The 26,661-nt window shown below is 42.4% G+C and overlaps 1 protein-coding gene across 3 annotated transcripts in view; it reads left to right on the forward strand.

The window, feature by feature from the left end:
* LOC115589115 (wiskott-Aldrich syndrome protein family member 3) overlaps positions 1-25,401 on the forward strand; it is a 43,961-nt gene extending 18,560 nt beyond the window's left edge. For 2 of the 3 annotated variants that reach the window (XM_030429829.1, XM_030429831.1), the window contains exons 2-11: positions 3,877-4,021; positions 7,047-7,181; positions 12,991-13,144; positions 14,376-14,493; positions 16,576-16,644; positions 17,178-17,222; positions 18,668-18,801; positions 19,490-19,786; positions 20,346-20,761; positions 21,114-25,401. In XM_030429829.1, coding sequence (XP_030285689.1) covers positions 3,889-4,021; positions 7,047-7,181; positions 12,991-13,144; positions 14,376-14,493; positions 16,576-16,644; positions 17,178-17,222; positions 18,668-18,801; positions 19,490-19,786; positions 20,346-20,761; positions 21,114-21,271 — 1,659 coding nt within the window. In that variant the 5' untranslated portion in view covers positions 3,877-3,888 and the 3' untranslated portion in view covers positions 21,272-25,401. The remainder of the gene's footprint in view (positions 1-3,876; positions 4,022-7,046; positions 7,182-12,990; positions 13,145-14,375; positions 14,494-16,575; positions 16,645-17,177; positions 17,223-18,667; positions 18,802-19,489; positions 19,787-20,345; positions 20,762-21,113) is intronic. The other variant, XM_030429832.1, reaches the window with a different exon arrangement.
* Positions 25,402-26,661: the final 1,260 nt, after the last annotated feature.

The raw sequence follows: 26,661 nt of genomic DNA on the forward strand, positions 1-26,661 counted from the left end.
AGCAGCGGCGCGGATTCCTCTGCCGTTGCCATGACAACGTTCCCACGGCTCCACGACACACTTTTGGCTTTCTCCTTCCTCCCGCTACATCTCGTTAATTTTTTTCACCTTCCCTCTGTGTCCTCTGGTCCTGAAAAGTCTTAGAGATGATTCACATTCAAGGCTGTAAATGATCTTTAACACACTAAAAAACGTACAATAAAAACATAAAACATATCATAACTGAAAGCTGGGACTAGACTGCATGATTTCAGCACATAGATGGCCTGAGCTGACAGTTTGGGAGCGTTGTGAATGAAATTGTCACGACAACTCGAGCTTGCAGTGTGTCTGGATGTAAGACGTCTCACAAGGTCCCAACACAAAGACCAGCAGTCAGACTTTGTGTCATGACACAACAGCTTTTCGGATCCCTTGAGGAGTTGTGGTGATCACTAATTCATGTGCACGATTTTATAGTTCATGCTCTCGATTTTAATAATTCAATGTAATAGCATGTTAGGGCAGCAAATACCTTTTTCGCCTGCTGCGCTCAGTCCTCCGGGGGGTTTTGAAGCTCAGTATTTATTGACGAGATGTGTAGTGTCTTCATCTTTTTGTTGAGTGGGTTTAAGAGATCTCAAAGATTTCACAACATTTTGTTTCACAGCTAAAACCCAAAGTATATCCACATAGATCCAAGTGATCCGAGAGTTTTTAAGGGTCCATGAAAGAAACTGTTGCCGAGAAGGTTACACATTTTTAAACAACCACTGATTTTAATAGCATTTTCAGGTACTTAATACTTTATTTGATATCTTTAGTTACTTTGCAGATTCTGATTATTCAGTGTGACACCCCAAATTTCATCGTGTTTCTCTGCCAAGTGGTCTAAACTGTCATATTGAGCTCACTAAGGGTCGTACATGAGCTGAAGACCTGAAGCATCAGAGGTGTTTTTAGTTTTTAATCCTTTGTCTCCACTGTCTTCGTATCAGTGGGCTCATGTGGCTTTGCCCTGCAGCTGACCTGAGTGTGTTTGGGTGGAGCAGTAAGTGCCCCTGGGTCAAAATGAAGTCAGTGTGTGTGCATGTTTCTACGAGTGTCAGAGAAAGGGAGGAGCCGCATCCTTTCATGCATGCAAACCTACATTTTGACCCAGACGAAGTGGTCCCACATCCCCTCACACACAATCCCTCTGCAAAACAAAAACACACACACACACACACACTCTCTCAGATGAGCTCGGAGGTGGGGAATACCCAGTCTGTGTCAGACACCGGGGAGTCGAAGGAAGAGATATTTGCCCTTCCTGATTTATTAATGAAACCAGGCAGAGATGGAGAGGAGATCTGGAGCGAGAAAAAAAACGTAGGAAAGTGAGAAAAAAGCGGGGAGGGTTCCGACAGATGAGACAAATAAGAGACGGCGAGCAGCTATCGAGGCGACGGTGGAGGACCAGGAGGAGTGTTAATGCATTATTAAACTGCCGTGGTGTTAGATTATTTACAACAGCTGGAGGGAGGGGGTGGATATCGGCTCACATATACACACACACACTCATGGGGGGAGGGGGGGGAGCTCGATCACACTCTTAAGACGAGTCGGCGCAATCTGAGGTGGTTTGTGTAATTGAATGTCAGGAGCTATTAGAGGGAGGAAGCGATGTAAAGAGGACAAACAAGTCAGTTTTTATTAAAGGTGGCACGTGCGGTTCAATCTGGACGAACAAATTAAGAAGCACGCGAGACACGAATGCAGACATTTTGTGCCTGACGAGTGTGTTAATCAGTTTCAGGGTTGACGCTCTCACACACGCACACATTTTGGCAATAAGCTGACATGTTTTGGTTTATATCCATTGTCTCGGCGTCGTTCCTCTCATCCCGGAAACATTAATTGTGCCAGCGATTATCTTAGAAGCGTGGGAGAGAGAAAGAGAGAGGGTGGCACGTTTCCAGAGCGCTGACCTGGGAGCACACACACTTCCCACATGCACATATGCACGCACACACACACACACACACACTTCAAGAAGCCACACTTAACTTAAATTCTGCGCACACACAATCATGGACCAAAAATAACAAGCGTGTCCCACATAGAGAGTTCACTCCAACCTGATGAGAGCCATTCAGTTTCCTCTAACGTGTTTCTGCCGACAGCTCTTCCTCATTTTCTTTCACTGTGTCAGACAATGTGCTTTAAAGTGGAGGGTAAAATTACAGATAATGTCAAATTTACTTCAAATTTACACATTTTGATCCCGAAAATGCACTCTTTCATTCGCAAAATGCAGTTTAACCCTAACGTTACACACTTGAAATTAAAAGCTGAGCGTATCGACTCTGAAGTTGCACAATTAACCATAAACATTGTGTATTACAACCCATAAATTGCATAAATCGACCCCAAAGTAACACAACTAAATCTCAAAAATGCACCCTTCAATTAAGAAATGTAACTCAAGAGTTACACATTTCAACCCAAAAGTTATCTTCTTGAAATAAAAGGTTGCGCACTTGAACTCCAAAGTTACATAGGTAACAAAAAAATTGCACACTTCAACGAATAAAATGCACAATTAAAACAAAACTTTACACATGTCAACCTCAAAAGGGCACACTTTCATTCAGAAAAGACATATACAATACAAGTAGACAGTTAAACCCAAAAGTTACACATTTCAACCACAAAAATTAACAATGTAATTTAAAAACAATGCAAAATATTGCACATTTCAGCAAAAAGGCTTCCCAGTTTGATAAAAACAAGAAAAGGCTTTCAAAGATTTAGGGTAGGATGAAGAGTTCAGTTTGCTGGCTGATAATTTTTTTTTTTACATTTTTTGTAATTGTTGTGTTTTTTTATTTGGCAGAGTTCAATGTTGAATGACTGTTTTTAGCAGATGCTTTTGACCGAAGGGTCAGTGTGTTAAACAACAGCTAGATGCTAAAGATTTGGTTCTAAGAGGTTGGCGGAAAATAAAGTATAGAGCAGCTCGGAAACATCCATTAGGTTTCAGCTGATCATTAAAACCGATCCAATTAGCAAAAAGTGGCTTAAATGTTCCATTGAACTGCAGACATGGATGTTAACTTCCTGTGATTTTGGCAACATAACTGAACTCTTTCGGTCACGTGGACTACTTTGTTTCAATGTTAAAATGAAAAATATCGATTGATGCTAGTTTTGAGGTCAGCTTTCCCATTTTGTTTCCATTTTCCTGACAGCTGAGGCTCCTCTCTCGCCCAGCACCAGGACAGTTGGCTCACATCATATGACATACTAGATCTATATGCAGCTCTTCCCTCGTGGCCGGCCGCTCACACACTGACACAGTCTGTCTTTCAGAACTCAATTTTCTCTCTTCTCTCGCTGTCTGTCAGCCACTTTTCTACCCTCATTCTTTCAGTCCATCCTTTACTCTTTCTCTCTGTCATCTTCCAACCCTTCACTTCTTCTCTCTTTGTCTCCCTCTCTGTGTCCCCCATGGTTTCTCTGGCTACATTTGCGCCTCGTTAGCACCATTTAGAAACTTCTTTCCGGCTCATTTGGCTCTTGGCTCATCCCAGCCGCATTGACATTAAGCAGTGTGATGAGCGACTGCGCCCCACGGCGGACATGACACCTCCGTTTCCATCAGGACTCACAGCTGAGCACCATTTTTCCTCGGCTTTCATTTTTATTATCCATCAGTGTGGCTCTGTAGTGTTGTCAATGGACTCATTTCCCCCAGAGGGAATCTAAATAACAAGCCACCACATGTTGTGTCAGAAGATACACAGTGTAATGCAGCACACATTTTAGGACATATTTAGGGTATGATGGCATGAAACGATACAGATGATTGCTGATTCTCACCGTAAACCAATCACCTCCTTTCTCTTTCCTCAGGAGTAGCCCAGCATGCCGTTGGTGAAGAGGAACATCGAGCCCAGGCACTTGTGCCGTGGAGCGTTGCCGGATGGAGTGACCAGTGAACTGGAGTGTGTTACCAACAGCACCCTGGCTGCCATCATTAAACAGCTGGGAAGTCTGAGTGAGTATCCTGTGGTTCAGTACAAGAGTGATGTTCCTGTTTTGCACAATAATTGGCTAAAAATCATGTGAGATTCATGAGATCGTCAAAGCAGGAGGAAAAGTTTTTGTTCAGACTTGTTTTGATTTTGGATCTCAGCTGCTCGTCTGCTGACATTTGACTTTATCTAGAAACTGCGACCAATGTTCAGACACTAAAACTGAAATGTCACTGCGACTACAAGTTATTCTGTCAGAATTGCGGCAATTTTTAGATTTTATTGGGGGATGAAATGTGGCGCCCGACCTATACGGGATGTTTGGACCTGACATCAATACGGTGCATTCAAATTTATACATAAACAAACACATTTAGAGATGATCCATCAAAAGTTGGTGATCAAACACTTTATTGTCCATGAAGACATAAGAGTAATGAAACGGTAAACTTCACTGGGGATTTATTGATTATAAATGACTAATAAAAATAAATCTGTGATTTGAATTTCATTGCCTCAAATTCAGCTTTGGTGAATTTCGACCATCTTGACATTGCTGACCTTTAAAGAGGAACTCTCGTGGCTTATCAGCATACATAACCTTTTTAAACTCCTCTGTTGGAATATTAAGTGCTTCATAAAAGGGCAATGGTTTGCAGTCCATTTTTAAGTCGGGAGTCGATAGTGATAAGTTGTAAGATAGTCGCCTTCTAAGTTTGGGAACTGACCATTAATAAGCTAGTTAGCATGGACAGCTTTATGTCCCTCTTCAGTATTATTATTTGTTCAGTTAATTAAATGATGTACCATAGTGAACAAGATTCAAGGGGTGAGTAAACAGAAACGTACCACTGGCTCAAACCAGAAGGTAGCATTTAGCTCTAGAGCTGGATCAGTTCACCAACTAGCCCTGCAATGTACAGTCACTACATCACCAAGCTTCTTGATTAGTGTTGATGAACCACTTCCTGGTGTGAGCAGGCTTTAAAAGTCCACTATGTAAGAAAGTTGATCTTTGAGTCTCAATTCGGACTCGTCAAACACGTGCACTCTAGGATTTTAGGACAGTTCTGCTGCATCCCATATCATATATCATCAGAATGTAATAAGTTGGAAATGAGACTAAAAGATCAATTCGCTTTCAAAGTTGACCTTCTTAAGCAGCCATGTCCAAACTATTCCACAAAGAGCCGATGTGGCTGCAGGTTTTCTTTCCAACCAAGCAGCACACACCAGACCTGACACATTCAATCAATTGATCTCAGTCTTAAGGAAGTTGATCGGTCAAACTGTGTGCTCTTGACTGGTTGGAACAAAAACCTGCAGCCACACGGTCCTTTGTGGAATAGTTTGGACAAGCCTATTCTTAAGAGTCTACAACCATGCTATTTGTTGAAAGACACAGTGGTACTAAAAGCTAAATGCCAATGTGTTCACGTAATGTCCTGGTGATCAGCAACTGATGTTCACCATCTTAGTTTAGTGTGTTAGCATGCTAACATTTACTTTCGTCTGACCAACATTGTCATCCCTATAGAGCCACGCCACTAGCAAAGCTAAAAAATACATATTCGCATTCGCGCAGAAATCAGGATTAACTCGTCATAACTATCTGCTAACTTGATTTAACTCGAAATGAGAAAGAGACTTCAAAGTCAGGTGGTCAAGGTGGTGTTAATTATACCACCTCAAAATTTGATCATGACCCAGATGTGTCATCCTTTGCACCCACAGCTAATGAATTCAGAGCCATGTTCTTGAAACCAGATCACCCAAGACATGTTTGTTAAGTGTGAACATGTCCACGTCTGCACGTGCTAACAAGACGTCTTTCGGCAGCTGTTTGCTGAGAGGAAACAGTCGACACTACAGGAAAAAAGAGAAAAAGGTTGCTCCAAGGTGGATTTTTATGAAATCCAATAACAAACATAAACAACATGCTGCCAGAATACTGAGAGTGACTCAGCCATGAAGTTTGACCTCCAGTAAAAAACCCAATCTGATGAGTCGATACAGTTCACAGCCCCGATGCATCATAATTGATCTGTCCTCTTTTTTATCTTCTCTTCATTTGAGAGCAGTGAGTCACAGCTGCAGTCGCTGTGTTTTGGGGATATTCACAGCGTAAACCTTTGCCAGAAAAGAGTGTAGAAAAAGCGGGTAAAATAGGCTGTTTAAATTTGATTAACAGCGAGGGTCTAAATTAAATTCAGCGACAGCTCGCTACGAATGAGTAAGCGCTCTGCCTCTGCTCCATCTGTCATGTCGTGGGCTGAGAGATGAGACGGGAAGAGAGGGGAGGGAACGACATGGACAGACACTGAGGGTACGCAGCAGGTGTTTGCATGTTTAATGGGGTTTAGAGGTGCATTTCTACATCTCAGTAAATGCATTTAAATAGTTGTACCTCTATGTCACACAAACGCGCACACACACACTCGCAGACAGAAATGTTCTTTCAAGTATTCGGTCCGACAGGTGCGCGGCAGGATGCGGCGTATCCTGCTGAGACAGACGTGGGGAGGGAGAGGAGGAACAGCATCGACTGACCTCAATCTCTGTGAATTTCTCCTCTCATCCATCTCCCTGTTTTATCAACCTATTTTTGGACATTTTCTCCCTTTTATTATCCGGCCCGTATCGCACTGAGAATCATGGAAGTCGTTAAAACGTTTGTTGTCCACAAACTTTCATGCCCAACCTGCCCGAGAGAGCAATTCCCCGAGTTGTTTCCAAATAAAAAGGCCATTATTTAGAGCAGACTGCTGTTCGACCACTTGCTGTTATTGCACAGTATAACTTTCTCTAGATACAAACCTGAATATGTCTGGGAGCACAAACAAACTACTTCTCACTTGATTTATTACCTCAGCAAACAGTTTCCTAATGAGTTTATGGTCTCAATCGCTACTTCGAAACAGCATGATGTTCATTTAGTAAACGATGGTCCAGTTTAGAGTGAAATGCATTGACTTAATTAGAGTGAAAGAATGTTTTTTTAACTACAATATATAAAACCTAACCAGGTCTCTCTCTGTGTCCGTCCAGGTCGCCATGCCGAAGACATTTTCGGGGAGCTTTTTAACGAAGCCAACAGCTTCTACCTGAGGATGAGCAGCCTGCAGGAGAGAGTGGACCAGCTGGCCGTGAAAGTCACCCAGCTCGACTCCACTGTGGAGGAAGGTAGGGACGCATTTTTACTTTTTTATTCACAGGCATGTGTGACCAGTTGAAAAGGCGGTCCTCACAAGGGGTCAACAAACAGATAGACCCCACAGCTAACAAAAACAAGAATACATGTGTCAGTATATTTCTGTTTTCACAGTTTAATCAAGTATTTCTGAATTAATTGAGACATAAATTAGCTTCATCCCGATGACTAGAGTCCAGAGTTTATCACCTCCACAATGATTAAAAAGATGTTGCCTCCCCTGTTCTTTAGATTATTGAGTGTCTTTTGGTTAAAGAGCAAGAACTGTGTGTGAAGAAATGTTAAAGTAGCAATACGGTCATGCCTGCATTCAAAGTCATACTTAAATATGCAAGTATTAGCATCAAAATGCACTTAAAGGTACAGTAGGTAATAGGGATGCACAACATATGCTGACCAAGAGATCAGCCAAAGGACAGACACTCTTTAGAAAGGAAGTCCGACAGAGGAAACTCCTTCAACAAGAAAATGAGGAGCTGAAAGCTTCACATACATCCAGCTCCAGCTTTTACCAAGACAGACTGGAGATGATCCGTGTTTCACACCAAGAGATCAGTACGAAGTTGAGGTCATTGCTGCCAGACGGGTCCCTGACGATCTGTTGGAAAGCAGCGACAGTTGGCTTCTTCTTCTTCTTCATCATCTTCGTCTTCTTGGATTTTCCCATCAGCAGCACTCCAAGATCTCACCATCACAACCTGCTTCATGATGGAGTAAACTGTGATCGCACCTTTTCAATTATTCTGGTTATTTTGATATCTATTTAGCAGTAAAGCACCCAACCCTGTTTCACATGATCAGCTTGATTATGTGATGATTTGGCTGAGAGATTTTGAAGTTGTGAACATGAAGACATCACCTACATTCAGCACACCAAAACAATACAAGCTGTAACTTGCAAATCTCAACAGGTATTAGACAGATAAAAACCTTTTGTGTCAGCACTGAACAAGTAAAACCACCGAACGTGCCGTGACAGCCAATGAAAAGCGCAAAAAATTAGCTTATTTAAAAGGTATTAAACGATGGAGTGATATAATATCTTTGAATTTTCTTTATGCAATGAATATGTGTGTGTTAGTGTGTGTGTTGGTGTGTGTGTGTGCAGTGTGAGTCAGAGTCATCATCGCCATCGTTCAGCTTTCCATCGACTCTGAAGGTCAATTCTCTTAATGCAGTAATTGATAGGCCTTCACACACACACACACACACACACACACACACTGACAGCAGGATTTCAGAGCTGACTACGGTGGCCCCAGAGGCTCAGACTGAACTTTAATGTGAGATCTGAGAAACCTTCAGTCTACACCTCACCCCTCCTCCTCCTCTTCCTCCCTGCTCTCCACATTTGCTCTCCTCTTCCTCCCCCATCTCCGTTATTCTTCTCCCCACTGTAACTCCCTCTTCTTCTCTCCCTTCCTCCCGTTTCTGTTATTTCGTCTTCCTCCTTTTTTTTCCTGTCAATCGTCTCCATCCCGTCATCCCTCCCTCCTCCTTCTATCCTCCTCCTTTCTCTCAACCCATGTCGCACCCTCTTTCCTTCTCTCCTCTATTTCTTTCAATTCTACCCCTCTTCATCTCCCTCTCTTGCCTTCTCTCTCTCCCCCTTTTCTCCCTCCCTCCCTCCCTGCTGATACTGCACAGTCATTCTGCAGCACGGCGGCTCAGACAGAGAGCGTCAGATCGAGCAGCACAGACGGGGATGAAAAGGAAAAGCTCAGCACTCCTCTCTGTCTTATCCTCCTCTTCCTCCTCCTCCTCCTCTTCCTCTCCTCATCCTCCTCCGCCTCCCCCGGCTCACACTCTTTCATCTCCCCTCCGCTCCTCCGTCCATCTCCACGCCTCGTCTGTCCTCCTACGCACGAGAAAATGTGTCCGTCTTTCAATTTCTGACCACACGTCGTTCTCTCTGTCATCTGTTACTCTTCCCTCTCTCGCATCTCCACCACATTGTCTCCCTTCTCTTTCTTATTCTCCCTTTGTCGTCCCTCACTCCCGCCTTTCTCTGTCTTCCATTTTTCTCGTCTCCCTATCTTCAAAGTCGGAGGCGAGAGATGCTGTACAGGTTTTGTGATAGAGAGAAAGAAGTCAGGATGGAAGAAAGACAGAATTGAGGAAAGGGGAAAGAAAGGACGAGATTAAAACGAGGTAATTGGAAGTAGTGAGAAGAAGAAAAAGAAGAAAGGGAGGAAGAAATAAAATAAGATAAAAAGATAATTGGAAGGAAGAAAGGGGACAGTTATAGAAAAAAGGAAGGCAAACAGGAAACAGGAAAGGGACAAGGAAAAGAGATAGAAAATTCAAAAAATATAAGGAAAGAGGGGTTGATATTGTGCACTGAAAGGAGATTAGAGAAAAGAAAGGAAGGAAAGAAATTAGGGACAATAAAAAGAGAACTAAAGAAGGAAGAAGAGAAGGACAAGGGGATGGTGCAAAGGAAGGGAGGGACAATGAAAGGAAAGTGTAGAAAAGGGGGGACTGTAAATAAATAAGAAGGATAGTCGAGGAGGGAAGACAGGAAGGTTGGGACAATGGGGGAGGAAGAAGAGGGGAAAGGGAAGTAAAGGGGAGGAAGGAAGAAAGAAAAGGAAAGACGGAAACAAGAACTGGGTGGAACAAAGGAAGGGAGGGACCATCAAAGAAAAAAGGGGGAAGGAAGGAAAGAAGGAAGACAGAAAATGATAGGAAATAGGAAGGAAGGGGAAGGAAGACATAAAGGGAAAAGGAAAGTAGGAAGGGAGGAACAAAGGATCAAAGACAAGTCGGCATAATGAAATGACAAGGAGAGAAGGAGGTGACAAGGAAAAAAGATAAAAGGAAAGAAGAAAGGGAGGAAGTTAGGAAAGGCGGACAATAAAAAGAAGAAAAGAAGCATTCAGCCACGTCTTAAAAATCCCTCCACGTAATTCAGGTGACACGAAAACGACCCGTGAAAAGTCTCTTAATGAGACCTTTTAATACATTAATCTGCTAATTAGCAGCAGTCAACATGTTTGTATGCATGCAAATGTGCAGAGAGGATGTTAAAATCAGAGACACGGGGAGTGAGAGGACGTGTGTGTGTGTGTGTGTGTGTGTGTGTGTGTGTGTGTGTGTGCGCGCGTATAGAGAGAGAGAGGATGCTGGGAAAAGAGTGTGTGTCGGTGGAGAGCTCGAGGTCTCTTTGAAGACGTGTCTGAATGAAAGTTGCATTAGCTGCTAGTTTTGTGGATTATTCATTTGGCCGCAGGGACAGAAGCTTAGGAGGGGAATGATCAAACAGCGAGCAGACAGTCAGGAGGCTGTTCACACACACACACAGACAGACACACACGGATCACACAGCCAATCGCTCTTTAGTTTTTGAGGAACGGGTCTTGAGGTTACACACACACACACACACACACACACACAGTCCAGTCCAGTAAATCATTGGTAGGAACATATGTCTCATTGACACGGTTTAACCTTATTATATACTGGGGCTGATGTACACTGAACATGCCTGTGTGTGTGTGTGTGTGTGTGTGTGTGTGTGTTTGTGTGCGTGTGTGTGCGTGTGTGCGCGGCCATCTGTCAGATCCTGGATAGCGTTGCAGAGCTGTATCGTTAAAGCTCCTCTGGGGTCGAGGGATTGACACACATACTGTACGTGAGGCATTTTTCCCTGCCTCTCACTCCGGTTGCACTCAGACAAATCACGTATCATCACACGGTCGCACACGCTTAACGTATCACAACACACGAAGCAATCGAGATTCGAACAGAGGCACAAAAGCTCCGTGTTGCTCCGGCACCACACCTCTCTGTTTGCTGCTGCTGCTGCAGTGTGAGAGTGTGTTAAGCTGATGCAACAAGCTTTTGGACTAATCCGTCCCCACTGTCCTATTATCACCTCCTCTGTGTGTGTGTGTGTGTGTGTGTGTGTGTGTGTGTGTGTACAGTATGTATGCTGTCTATATGCATGTGTAGTGTTTGTTATCGTAAATATGATGTATAGATTACAAGCAGTGCAGTGAAATAAGTAGATTCAGTGTCAAGTTTTGATGTTTTTGTGTTTAAACTTTTCAACTTTTGCCTCTTTAATATTCGGTCGCGTGTATTTTTACGCTCGCGCCTCCCAACGAAATCCATAATCTCATTAAATCACGGTGTCTAAGCCAATCAGAGCCAGCACGGCACAAGATGTAGTTACATGCACAATTTCTTCTTCAGTCCAATCAAATTAATCCTGAGATTTAAAGATATGGTATGTAGGAAATCTGCATTAAAAGGTCCAAATACAAACAGACCTTTTGTTAAATAATTTGTTGAGTTCCGAACACCACAGGTTTACTCCAGGTAACGTTGTATTTCGCTGCGAATGAGGCTAAACTCAACATCAGTCAGAGGGTTTGCCCACATGATCTTACTCACACAGAGTTTATCTGCCCCACACGGCCAGATTACTTTATCAGATTTAGCGGTAAGCTAACGTTAGTGATACGGATAGACTGACTATCAGGGCAGTTATTCAGCATTTTTGCATTTATTGCTATCTGTGATTTTTCTGGCAGATTGCCGATAAAATAAACTAGCTTGTAACTTAATTTATCAAATAACTGTAGTTGAGAGGAAACGTAAAGAAGCAGAAAATGGAAATATTCAAGATTTAAATTTTTTACTGCAAATGAGTATCAGTTATCTGTCACCTTGACCTCTAATTTGTATTTGCCAGGATAAAAACATATCAGTCGACCCCTTATAAGCGAGCAACAGCTGTGTTTAAATGTAGGTCAACTCTCAGTGACTTCAGCACTCACCAGAGACTCTGGTCTACATACGTTTCCCCTCCAGCTCCAGTCAGCATTACGGAACATAAACTCCTGACGATGGAGGTCACCTCTGTGGATCGCTGCCACAGTCAGGTTGATTAACAAGAATCAAGATAAATCCACTTTTTAATACCAGCAGTTCCTCTGAGCTCTCCTCTTGTCGGTAAAGAGCTCGGGATGATGGCAGTATCCGATGTGACCTGGGGTGATTATTCCTCCAGAAGGATCTGGCTCTGCACCAAACTCTCTAACCAGCTCCGAGCAGCTGATCAGATCGGACCGGATTATCTCGGTGGTCACATGAGGCATTTTGATTCAGACTGGGCTACTTTTCTGATCATCAGTGAAATATTTGGATGCATGTAACCGCGGCCGCTGAGGGTCTGGGACCTGTTCTTTGTGACTATCTGCTGAACTGTTCAAATCAAATTTCCAGCCTCTCGTTGTTGGAAGACGACAACAAAAGGAAATGGAACAGAGTGTGTGCAGAAGACGAGGAAAGGAAGGAAGAAATAATGACGTCTGTCTGCTGTGACACAGAAATTGTTTCCTCCGCTGTAAAGAGAAAAAAGAATCAAACTGTGGGGTTTTTTTGAATAAATAAAGTACAAGAACTGCTGAATTTGCACAAATACTCCTACAACAAATTGTCGAGAAATGCAATTTTTGTTTGTGTCTATCTTTGACTACTTAAGCTGACTAACTCTGAAGTGAAGTAACCAAGTCCTGTCGGATTAATAATGTCCGTTAAATACACAAAACAGGAGATCAATCCACACATCCCAAACTTTGCAGAGTGGAGACCACAGATCAGACAAAAGCTCTGCACATGCAGGATTTAGCTGCTAAGCCGACGCATGAAGAGTTAAAACAGATGTTTTCGGGGGATAATCTCGTCACACACTGTAAAGGATACGCAGCAGATCATTCTGCCTAATTGTCAAGTTGTTTACTGAGCTGGTTGTTTTTTTTCTCCTCCCTCCAGTCTCCCTGCAGGACATCAACATGAGGAAGGCCTTCAAGAGCAGCACCATCCAGGACCAGCAGGTGGTGTCGAGGACCTCCGTCCCCAACCCCGTGGTGGAGATGTACCACCGCTGTGACAAACCTCCTCCGCTCAACATCCTCAGCCCCTACAGGTCGGTCGTTTAGCCCAACTGTTTTACACCGGTGGTTCAGACTCAGTTCAGTACGGTTAAAAGGTTTTAACGCTTTACATTTGATATTTAAGAAACCACATGTAGCGTTTGATCATCCCACACATGAGGTTGACGGCAGCCGCCTCCAAAACCTTTTGCTAACGTTCACATTGTAAGACAGCAGGTTCGGTTTTGGCTGCAAATGTGACGGATTGTTTTACAGCACAAACATTGTTCCTCCGTAGCTTCAAAACTTTCGTCTAACTTTATCTCCAACTATAAGTTAAGATTAGAAGTTAGTTTAGATTTTTTTTTTTTTTTTAGGGGTTAGTTTTAGGTTTTTTTTGTTTCCTAAGCGGTTTAGTTTAACTTGCTTCAATGTAGGTTTTTATATTTGGTTTGAAATGTCAAGATGTTATTGGTTTCGGTTTTATTTATAGTTTTGTTGTCATGTCCATCGCAGCCTCCGTAACAATTTCAGTAAGACAAACACTACAAAATAACATTGTGCTTGCTGTGATGATAAATTTGACCAAAGACTGAAAGTAAATAAATTCTCTTTATATTCTTATTTTATTTCAGTTAGTTTATTAGTTACACAAGTTTGTGTTAAATGTTTTTCCGTTCAGTTTTTTTTTCCTGAAATGCAATTTTTGCTATTTTTTCCAGTTATCGGACGTCTTTTTTCTCTTTCATTCACACCTAGTTTTGTTTTTATTTTTCATTTAGTTAGCTTTTCATTGTTTCTTTTCTTTGATATGACAGTTTCCAGCTAAATACAACTGACCCAGAACCTGCATTGATCTGGATTTTATATGTAAATAGAATTAGTTCACGGTTAGATTAATTAAGTTCAAACCGTTTTGATTCTTTTGGGACGATATTGTTGTTTTGCGTTGGTCAAATTTGTTTGTTGATGAAATTTGAATACCATTTTAGGAGTCAAAACCAATTTAGCCAAGAATATGGACAGAAAAGCTCAACAACTTGAAGCAGCTAACGCGTAAAGTTTTAAGATAGATAGATAGATAGAATTACTTTAATGATCCCAGACTGGGAAATTATTTAGATGCTAGCAGGACAAACCTCTCGTTTTAAACACATCCCCTGTGGTGATTAAATTAGTTCTGTTCTAACTCTGGTGTTCAGGACGGATTAGCCAGTTAAGTATGTGGGTCATTTAGCAGTTGAATAAATTAGCATTAAAAATGTTGTTTTGTTTTCCATTCAGGGACGACAAGAAGGACGCGCTGAAGTTCTACACCGACCCGTCGTACTTCTTCAACCTGTGGAAGGAGAAGATGCTGCAGGCCACCGAGGACAAGCGCAAGGAGAAGAGGCGGCAGAAGGTGTGTGTTTGTGTGTGTGTGTGTGTGTGTGTGTGTTGCTGGAGTTTATTGTTGTGTGTTTGGTGTGTTTGTAGTGCGCTCGATGAATGAGACAGAACAGTAAAATAAAAATTCATCTTCTGCTTTAATTTGCTAATTTGCTGTTTTTTCCTGCTCAGATGTTTTTTTTTTGTTTTTTAAATCTGTTGTTTCATTTGATGCATTCCCATCATACCGTATTCACCATTTAGCTTTGCTTCGTTGCATAATTGGTTATTGATACAGCAGCAGTTGGGCCGGGCTCATTATCCAGAGACAAATAAACGGCCCAGAGGGGAATACTGCCTTGAAACAATAAATTGAATGAGTCATGAGCGAAATCGTGTAAACACATTTATACATAAATGAAGAGCCGACTGTTTTATCAGATCACAGCTATTACTGTAAAAGCATGTGTGGTAACAGACCTTCTTCACAAGAGTCATTTAGATCATCACAGGCGTAAATAACTAAAGGAAAGATGGCTGAATTCCATTTAGCTCGGTCCTGTTTCTGTGCTTTTGGCTCACTGTTAAGGCAGCATGAGATTTTTATTGGTTTTCTTATGAAAATGCCTCGTTTTACAGTTTTATTTAATGTTTTTATTATTATTTCACTCATTTTTTTTGTGCTGCCAGACATTAAGTAGCCATATAAACTTGATATATATATTCTTTTTATCAGCCTGATTATGGTAGAATTCAATATTGTGGTTAAGCAAATGTACACAGTGTGATAATGACAGGAAACCACTGCAGTATTCAGCTTCATTGGTCAAGTATGTGAACTTACACAACAGTTTACATTTAAATATATAGATATAGGCTTACAGCAAAATGTAAGGATGAGAGTTGAGCGAAGGTAGCTATGAAAATCATGATAAACTATTATTTACATACAAGTAGGTAAAAAATAGATGCATATATAAATAATTGTGTATATATAAAGCAATTATGACACACAGATTAACACTTTTTGTGGTCGTAACTTAAACAGTCAGACACCAAAACATCTAAATAAAGCTACTAGAAACATTTATTTATCTTTTTTCTTACAACACTAAGCTTCAAAAACATAACTAGGTTTGAATCTTTTTATGTTGCATTCACAGAACCATCTGTTTTAATAAATTGGAGCATGAAAGATGATTTAAGGAGGTTAAAAATCCCAGAATTCCCCTCAAATTTTAGAAATTACGTTGTGCTTCTGTACATATAAATCCACACACGGCAGAAAGTACTTGGGATGAGATGGTAAGGCTTCACTGTGGCAGATTAAAATGAAAATAAATATATATATATCCAAGAGCCAGTAACAGTTCAGGATCATAAGCTCAGACCATTATGAGTTATGGATAGTACGTTCTGTACTCACCGGATGAGCGAGGGTAAAAGCTAAACGGATAATATTCAGGGTGGACGCCACTGATCTCCAGCAGCAGCAGGAGGTTCGGCTACTCGGCAGGGACTTAGTTGGCTCCCTTGTGGGTTAATCCAGCCGTGTGTATTTGTTCAAACCGAGGGGAAATAATGGAAACAGTGGCCGTGATCATTTCTGACACATCTGTCTTTCCCAGTTAGTTCTGTCCGTGAGTGAGCGACGCTGCCGGCTTGAAGATTTAAATATTTCAGAGCAGAATTCCCCCCTTTTGATGCAAACTCGATTTAAAATGCTGCGCTGCTCCCTCCATCAGATCGCTTTCAAAACCACCCTGAACAACTGCTGCTGTGTATGTGTGTGTTTGCCGCAGTTTGTCGATATATTTCTGTTAGATTTAATGCTGCTCACGTGTTTTTCTGTTCCCTCCCTCCAACCTGGAAACTTTGCAGAGTTAAAAAAATCCCCCTTTTTTTTTAGAAACATAGTAGTTCTTACTCTTAACACGACAGGTTTGTGCACCAGAGGAGGCTCCATCATCTGCAGGAGGATTCCTTCAACTCTCTTCCTCTTTGCTTTTTTAAAACTTTACCTATAGGGTTACCTCGCCACACGCCCCGCCCTTCCTCCTCCTCCACCGCTGCTCAGTCTAACGCACCAGCTTGTCTTTCTCCCATGTTTCCATAGGGCTGTCCGGCCCACCCCGACAGGCCCCACTCCAGACAGGCCCCACCCAGGAGCCCCCTGTCCATCTCTGTAAGACAACCCCCGACCCCTAACCTGCCCTCTCCTGCTCCCCACTTCACCCCTGTGCACCCAGCTCACACACCACACACACATACTCACTCACCTGTTACACGAGATGTACAAATGCAGGTAAGACGCACACACAGACGCACACATAGGGAAAACACAAACCACACACACACCTCCCCTTCTGTTTTGTGTCTGTGTGTGTCGCGTTGCGTTCGCTTGCCACCTCACCCTCTTTCTCTAAACCCTCCGTGTTTGGTTTGGTTCCTGTCTTGTGTTCCCAGATGGGGTTTTTTTTTGGCTCTGTTGTCTGCTAATGTGTGTTGGTGTGTCTTAACAGTGACTGGGTGGTGAATAGACTAGTGTGTCTGTGTGTTTGTGTGTGTGTGTGGTTGGTTCAGTGTGAATTAACCCCATGGTGAAGGAGCTGGTGATGGGGTCCTGTTCTCCTCCTCTGCCCCAGAGAAGTCAGTAATCAACGGCTAACTTTTCTCTCCACTGTTTAATCTTTCTGTCCTGCTCTGTCTCCGTTCTAGGAGCAACAGAGGCAGGTTGAGGACCCGAGCAGAGAGGTGAAGAAGGTCGGTACACACAGATGTTATCATGTTATCACCAGTAGCTTCACCACCGCTCTGTATGAGTCCCTCTGACATTAGCTAAGAATTAAAAACAGCAAATTAGCATCACATTAGTGCTGTATTTATCATTGTTGACCATTAGAAACTACCTGGACAGTGCTGAGGGAACAAAGAGCTTGACACACTAATAGAGGATGCTATCATATTAGCTTTGTAGCATTCATTTATATATATATCTTAACATGGCTGTATAAACTGCTTTCAGAAAAAGGCCAAGTGTTGACAATCATCAAACAAATGCTAGTGCTGTAAAAATGTCTCTTGAATTGACTGCTAACTGGCAGCTAGCAAAGTTGGCTACCAAGCTATATTTACCAGTTAGCTCACCAGCCACAGTAATTCATTAGCTAGTGCTAGCATTTTTAGCAGTTAGTGAAGCCAAACAAAGGAAGCTATCATATTAGCCTTGTTGCATTCACTTAAACGTACTGTAGCCTTGCTGTACTTATATTACTTTCTACACACTGCTCCACAAAATAATCAAATCTATAAATGTCTATTGAATTGACTGTGTTAATTTAGCTAGCCAGCTAACTGTCTGGTAGCAAGCTGCTTTCTGTCTTGTCGTAGCATTTTTGCCAGTTAGCTAACCAGCCACAGTTAGCTCGCCAACTAGGCGAGTAGTAAGTAGTAACAACCTTTGATGGGTATTTATGACCAGATTTTTAAATAAATGATGTTGTCGTGTTATCTTTAGAGGAGCATACTGAAAATAAACAATAAAATAATTAAAAGTACAATCTTCTTTTCCAAACTTCAGAGGCCTTGTGTTAAAGATTTTATCGCAGTCTGTTCTGTAGTGACTGTCTTCAATTAACTTTTCAATTAGCCACAGTTTTCACATGACGACAGATCTCCCTGACGGTCTCTGTTATCTATCTCCTGCCTAAAAGTAATAAAGCTTTATAAAGTTAATTTGGACCTGTGCCACATCTCATATTACTTCTGTTTCATTCCCTTGCTGGTGCTACACATTAGCTAATGGCTGATGGAAGTGGAAAGGTGCTATAGAAGAAACAAATGTGACACAGAGGCCCAACATTGAACTCAGTGTTTTATGAGTGAAACTGAAGAGGAGAGACCATCACCGGCATGGAGGACACTTTATCACTCCACAACCATCTTCTATAAAAGGATATTAAAGCAATTTACTCAATAAAAGACGGTGAAAGGCTCTCCAGTGCCTATTAACTCCATCCTTAAAGAGGAGGTACATCTGTGCTAATTGTAGCAAGACCGAAAAAGTCGCCTGAAGTCCTCTCAGTGTTAACATTCACAGTAACTATCATTCATCAGCTGTGATACCTGATTTGTAGAGGAACAAAATAAAGCTGCAGTCACGTGCCGCATTAAATTAATGTATCTTTCTCCTGTTTTACCCTTAAAAGGTGCGTAAGGCTCGTAACCGGCGTCAGGAGTGGAACGTCCTGGCCTACGACAAAGAGTTCAGACCAGACGCCAGGCTCACCCCCTCCCCCTACCATGGCATGTCCTCAGAGGGCTCCCTGTCCCCTGATAGCAGGTAAACAAACACACTCAAGCTGTCCGTGTTTTCATCCAGGCGACACCTTCATGTTTATACGTCGAGTCGTCTCTCTCCAGGGAAAACCAACACGTGATGTTGTTGTTGACACACGTGAGATTATTTTCTCAGCCTTTAAAAAGATATAAATAGTGTATGAATACTATAAATAGTGTAAAGTGTGTAGGCGTTGTTACACAAGTGGACAATCACACACATGTAAGCACAAACCTTTGAACCGAGACACAGATTAAAGCAGCACCAGCCGATAGCTGTAATGTTTAAAGCTCTGTGCCGCCCTCTTCTGGACGAGTTCATTCAGAGCGGATTAGTTTATATTTCATCAGGATTTTACAGCGTCATGTCCAAATATGTAGAGAAAAATAAGAAAGAGGGTCACTGCGGTATGGAGGGTTTTAAATGCCAAAACTTAACATATAAATACACAAATAATTGTGATTAAATGCTTAAAAGAGTTATTAAATTCAGAATTATGCAACAAAATGCCTAAATAGATTAATCAATATATAACTATAGAATAAAACGATTGAATAAATACATGAATAAATAATTGTACAGAGTCTAAAGAGTATTATTTGTTTATTTAATTATTTCAACATTAATTAATGGGTAGAAACCTTTTATGTATATTGTGATAAAATCTTTTGTAATGACTTCCCTCCAACAGGTCTATGGCGTCCGACTCCTACCCTGCCAGCCCCAACCACCCCTCCACCCAGGCCCCCAGCGCCGTCCACCCCACCGACCACCACGCCAGGGACCACCTCAGCGCCGCGGCCCAGACTCAGTCACTGGACCGAGGCCTCAGGCCGGCCAACCAGCCCCCAGGAGCCGGCGGGCCCCCGGGGAGGCACGCAGCCTCTCTGGGCAGGACCCCATCAGGACACGGGGTCCAGGGTGGAGGAGATCCAACGGTTAACGGGCCGAGGCAGCAGTCAGTTAAGGAATACCGGGCCGGGCACAGGTAGGTTTCCACTCTGGTGCTGTTTAATTTCTGTTTTATATTATTTCTACAATCTTTGTATTGATTCTTTTAAATGTTAGCAGCCAGTTTTCGATGCTGTTTTGTCGCCTGAGATGAATTAACTATTAAGATTCACCTGAAATGTCACAAATAACTAAATGTTGCACAGAATCTCACTTTTCCTTTATTAAGTCAGAACTTTGAGTTCGTTCTAGAGTTGGTTTCAGTTTCCTAAAATGTAATTTCTTGAGCACATCGCTAATAATATCAGTCTATAAAGACGTAGAGTTCCTCCTCAGACTCATGTGAACTTCAGTCTCTTGGCCTTTTACATTTTTTCTTGTCTGATAACAAAATGAAACATGATGTTTAAACTATAAAGGGCAAGTTAATGTCAACCGACTGCTGCTTTGAATGTTAAAAAGGAATCGTCTCACCTTTTCAAAATGTCTCTTCGTGACTTCTCTGAGACCTGACACTCGTACAAAACACTGATGTGAGACTCTACTCTTCCAGATTTATGATTAAACACTCACATTTCTTCTCTCTCTTCTTCTAGCGGCCAGCCCTCCACCATCCCCGAGTACTATATCCCTCCCGCCCCTCCCCCACCTCCCCCAACCATCCCCTCGGCCCAGACCGCCTTCGACGCCACCACGGCCCCACCCTCCGCCGCCGCCTCCGCTGTCCCCCCCACCTCCGCTGCCCTCTCCCGTCCCTACTCCCCCTCCCCTCCTCCTCCCCCAGCCAACTACGTGCCCTCCCCGGCCCACCCGCCGTCAGGTGCGCCCCCTGCCGCTCCTCCACCTCCTCCGCCCGGAGCCCCCACAGGCCTCCAGGCGCACCCATCGCCTCCGCACGCCGCCGTCGGCCAGTCGGCTGTGGATGCAGGACCCCAGACGAGGAAGTCCACCATGCTGGGGATGATCCCGATGAGCGACGCCCGCTCCGACCTGCTGGCTGCCATACGTAGAGGTCAGTGTGTAGATAATGTACTCTCATTATTATTAGCAGCGGTAATAGTAGTGGTAGAAGAAGAATAAGATGCAGAAGAAGAAGAAGTCGAGCAGTAGAAGAAGAAGTTGTAAAATGTTATATATTATAACTTATATATTATAAGTTATAAGTTATTTTTACCAACGATGGTGGGATTTATGATCTTTCATTAAAATATTAAAACATCTGCACAAAAATTGCTGTATGAACACAGTTATTTTATTATATTTATTAACACATCACACATAACATCTGACCACTGAGGGACCTCAGAGTATCTATTCATGCACCTCCTCCCTCCCTCCCTCCCTCCCTCCGTCCTCCCCTCCAGGTATCCAGCTGAGGAAGGTGCAGGAGCAGAGGGAGCAGGAGGCCAAGAGGGAGCCCGTCGGCAACGACGTGGCCACCATCCTGTCGCGCCGCATCGCCGTGGAGTACAGCGAGTCGGACGACGACTCCGAGCTCGACGAGAACGAGTGGTCCGATTAAAAACAACAAAACAAAAGAAGTTAAAAAGAGCGGGAAAGAGGCGGGGGCTCGTTGGGTGGTGACAACGGGGGATGGGAGGAGGGAGGAAACATTGAGACACTGAGGTGGAAATGAAGGGGTTTGGTTAATGTTCATCATTCACATTAGAAGAGAGAAATAGTCAATAAAAATCAGTCATACATTCACAAACATACTTACATCTCCTGTTGTAGCCTCTCCGATCACTCAGCTCTTCTTGGCAACAGGTGTCAGTTTGCTTGTTCACCCCTGATGACGCCTCTTCTGGAGCTAAAATCCCTCGAAGGTTTGTGTGTTGGACCCCCCGGTGTGTGTACGGCGCAGAAAACAAATACATTCATAGCATCTCAACACCTTCCCGCCCCCGTCGGCTAATTTTTACCCGCCGAACGCTCAGCTGATAACAAAAACCAACGCGCCAACTTCTCCCTCCCTACATATTTGAGTGATAATTATTCGCAATACAACAGGCTCTCAAACTGTAGGTCGGCGGGACCCCCGGTGAGTACAGGGGGTTAATGTGTTTACACAACACATGGTATAGCACAAGAAAAACTAATTATAGTGCAATCTTAACTTATCTGCCAAATGTTGAGAAAGAATTTATGAAAACAAGTCAGGAAAATCAGGGAAACGATAGCTCTTTAGAGGACGACTCCGCCTCGCCGGGACGTGCCAGTTTACAAAACATGCGCACTCTCGTTAAGAGGCTACACTGTCATTATGAGAGTTTGGCTCATTGGTCACATTAACCAACATGAGACGATAGAATGATCTCACTGAACTTTGGCAGGTGTGCATGCTAACAGATGAATATAGCATGTTAGCTAGCTAGCATGTAGCTTAGCTTAAAAGTCTGAACTTTCTCCATATTGTTGAAAGATGCATAAAATTAGAGAAACGGGTCTGAGGAGAACTACCTAAAAATGGAAAAGCAGTTGTGGCGTTCAAGTTAGCTAAACAGCTAAAAACATTTCGCGACAATAATGATCTGGATTCTGTTTACAGAACATTAATTTCCAATATATCAGAGAGTAAAAAACAAAACCATGTTTGGTTTGTTAAAAATCTGAGAAATCATGAATTTTTGTGTCATATTTCAAATAGGCCATTTTTCCTGCTGTGTGCAGCTTTAATTTATGTAAACACACATTGAACTGCATCAGAAAATATTAAATATGTAAGTTTAATGTTGTCTGTTGATGGTCTATGTAATGAAAGACCAATTTTATGTTTTCAATTTTGATTATATGAACAGAAATATATTGTATATATCAAACAAATAATTACAAGTAGCGTTCTATTTTAAGATCTTTAAAAGAATTTCATTTCAAAACATTTTGTAACCTAGTCCATATTTGACTGTTGTTGTATTTAAAGGTCCAGTGTGCAAGATTTGGTTGCATCTAGTGGTGAGGACCAACTAAATACGCCTCGCCATACTCTTCCCTAAAAATGTGAAATAAGTAAGAGGCCCTCTGTAGAGCCAGAAGTTCTGTTTGTCCATTCTGGGCTGCTGTAGAACATGCATCCCTCTGTAGATATAAAGGGGTTCTCCTACAGTAACAAAAACACAACTCTTCTTTTTAGCTGATTAAACATTAATGAAGACATTATTATTGATACCTAAATACCTCTAAATCCTACACTGCACCTTTAAAGCCCAAGTTCTGTTTCATCAGCAGTATGAACTTAAACTCTCCTGTAACTTGACACACGCCAGACAAATCTATCAAAAGCCAAACTCTCATAAAGTCAGTGTAGTCCTTGAACTCATACCTTTTACATTGTGACAAACAGAAGTTCTCCCGTTGAGATAATAGTGTGGTAACTGAAACTGTGAAGAAAGACGCCACCCCACCCAGGTGTACGCTGGTTTGGGAAAACAAGCGCCCCCAGCCTTGTTAACGTCATCATTCAGCCTCCATATCACAGCATCGGACAGTGAAGCAAGCGAGCTCACGCCGTTATTTTGGTCTGTTTTTTATCATTTTTTATTTTTGTAGTCATTCATAACATGAAGCCTAACATTTCAGCCAGTGACTGTGTGCCGTGGTATTGGTCTTATATAAACGCTTCCACACTTAACCCCCACGCCGGAGCCGCACTCACAAAGCTCGTCCCGGGGGTCAAAGGTCACATCTGATTCCTCCATTACGACCTGCGCTTACCCTCAGACAGCCCCTGGGTCAGCACCGCTGTCTGTGGAGGCTTTGTGAACGCAGCCCCTCAGACTATAAATACATAAGTGTAAGAGACTTGCAACAGTAATATACAGTATATTATCTATCTCTTTTCAGTATAGGTTCGGCTAATCCTCAGTATGAGCTGATTGGACTGTAGTGTTTTTATAACGTGGTTTTTTCTTTTTTGAAACGTGCTGCAGTGAGTTGTTCACTTTGGTTTATTTTGGGGTTTTCTACTCAAAGCCAGGATCAAACAGTCTGTCAGAGAAGCCAGTTAAAGGATAATTTCTGTTTGTTTTTTTTACCAGATACACCGGTTCTCAATCTGATCTCGAGCCAAAGCATCGCCGCAGTATCCCCTGAAAACAGCATTTAATGCTCGATGTGAGCATCTAATTACATCCGTTTGTTTAAATTTTCTGTCCAGAGCTACATTGATTTTAAAGATTTTGACAGTCTGTTCTTGGTTTTGGCTTTCTGGGAAGTGTAGTGTACATTTAGCCTCGGCTGAATCCGACAAGAAGACACAGTTGCCTCCTTTTAATGTGAAAGATGTTCAGTGATGCTATTTTTCTTTTTTGGATTTGAGAGAATGTGATCTTGTGATTAAGATCTGTGGAAAACATAAACTTGAAGCAGAGTCCAGTCCCACTGAAAAGTTCAGTCGCACTGTTTTATATTAAATAACCTGAATCTCACTTATGAAGTGAATGTTAGCACTTAATCAGAAAAGCAACAAATGGACGACTATAGCTGTGTTTACATGGACCCTAATAGTCGACCAATGATCAGAATAAAAACTTTTTATTGACCACCTCAGTTGGAAGAATGATCCAATCTGAATACGTTCTTCAGGGGGAGGGGGTGTTAACCTTCGATAAGATGTTAAAAAGTGGAAAACAAATCCAACAATATAAACAATTTATGCACTTAATGTGAGGTGACTGCCTCTGGGAGGGACAGAAACATGGCGGCAGTGTCTGAAAAGATGAACCAAACCATTTCCATCAAACCAGGAACACAACTGTTGTTCCCACGAATCTCAATTCAAATTGGAGAAGTGTTGTCCGTGTAACCACAGCTCCTGTGACGTTACCTGTCGAAGTATAGCTGGGAAATGCTGTTAAAAACATTACATTTCCAACCAGGCTTGGCACAATCAGTCTTTTCTGGTTAACAAACCCTAATTGACGTAAAATGACTAAACTAAATCAAGCACAGAGCAGACGTCCGTTATATAAAATGTTGTAGTTGTTGTACAGGTTCAAAGCTTTTACCCTATTGGATTATTACAGAAAACAGAGATTTTTAAAGGGCGACAGAGTTCAAACTAGTTGTTTCGTTGTATATAAACACCACATGATAGCTGAGGAAGCAGCTCACTCCATAACTGCACCCGACTGGACAACAGACGGGCGGATTGTCGGTTGTTCTCCCTGATTGTTTGCATTTACCAACATTTACACTGAGGATAAAAAAAGCACATTGAACAGCTAGAATGTGGATCATCTACCAAAAAAAAAAATGAAAGGAGGAATATATACTTACTCCTGAAATGTGGCCAGTGTTTTGGATCCAGCCACTATTTTTTTTTTTGACGATTCAGCGTCCTAGAATGTAAAATCCTGAAACGTTCTGCTCCTGTCGAAACTTAAAAATCAAAGTCGGGCTCACTGAGGGCCGAGATTTCAAACGTGTATCTGTGGCGACTGGCTTGTCAGAAGAATCCTTCATTATGTGTTGAAAATGTGAGAAACGAATCCTGTTGTATAGATCTTTTTGGTAAGGCAGACTTGTAAAGTGAAAAAATACATTTGGGGTAATATAACATAGACGACGAAGCAAAATAAAAACTGTGTATCGCACACTAAAACCAACTGTAAGCAAGTATGCATGTAACTATAGACAATAAATGGTGAACAAAAACTGTTGTCCCCTGTTTTTTATTTTCCACATTTACATTTAAAGTATGAGTCACGAGCTATTTTTGTCTTTTCGGGGGGTTGTGACGTTGATATTGGCGGAACATGAATCATCGCTTCCTCTGAACGCCCCCTAATCCCTCTCACGTCCCACTAATGTAAACATGGAGGCTGAATTCTGTGCGTTTCATTGTTGATATGTCAAGTTTTAAATTCACAGAAGAAGCCTCACGCCTCGACTCGCAGGACGGGATCATTTCCCCCTCAAAGGCATCAGATCCTCTCTTCAGCGTCATCGTGTTTAACGCTCATTAGATTATCTGTTTATATATAGATGTTTGCTTTATAGTAACGTTTAAACGGCGGCGTCAATCATCTCTGGGCGATGACGTGCATCCAGCAGTCGTCGCCCCTGTTTTCTCTGCGCTGTGACACGCCCACCGGTGTCAACGCGGCCCGTTTCCAGCGCCCGTGCTGTTCCGGGCCCTGGCAGGGGCGGAGGAGGAACCGATGGGTGAGAAGAAGAGTCATCCCGGGACACAGATGGTGACACAGCGGAGAGGAAGGAGAGACGGGGAGGTCAGTGGAAAAAATACAGAAAGCAGCAACACACTCGGGTGAGGAAGTATCTGCTACAGGAGGCGCGTTAGTCAGAAAGAGATGCAGATGATGTTAAAATCTGAGGCCGGAATTCATCCATCTTGTCGCCTTCTTTCCTGCTGGAGGCTAATTTTAGTCTGGAGCTACTTTTGGAACAAAGGCTTCAGATAAGCCTATTAAAATACAAGATGATTTATCTGACGTCGGGCCAGTTTTCGGGATGACTCACACATAACCGAGTCCAGATATTTGATTTGTGTGTCTGTGTCTGTTTTGCACCATTAAATGATATTTTTGCAATCACAAGTTGTTTCAGTTGATTTTCAGTAAGCTAACATTCATTTCAGACGGCAACACTATGAAAACCAACCCGTAGAGACCTGCAACTAGCTCGTGGTTCACAATCTATCACAGAGAACGTTTATTAACTCTTATTATCTGTCAGATGAGCAGCACTGACTCAAGAGGCGTTTAAATGTAATAAAAAATCCACATCCGAGATCGTTTTAACTGTTTTGAATGAATACTGTCGTTCTGGGTGAATTCAATTGAATTTAATGATGATGTTGAGCATTTATAACACTTTTTTGAGGTTTATATACGTGTTAATATTAATGTGGAGGCCTACATCTCGTTCCAGCGTCGACACAAACTGCTTCTGTTG

Source organism: Sparus aurata, chromosome 10 (assembly GCF_900880675.1).
Source record: "Sparus aurata chromosome 10, fSpaAur1.1, whole genome shotgun sequence".
Lineage (NCBI taxonomy): Eukaryota > Metazoa > Chordata > Actinopteri > Spariformes > Sparidae > Sparus > Sparus aurata.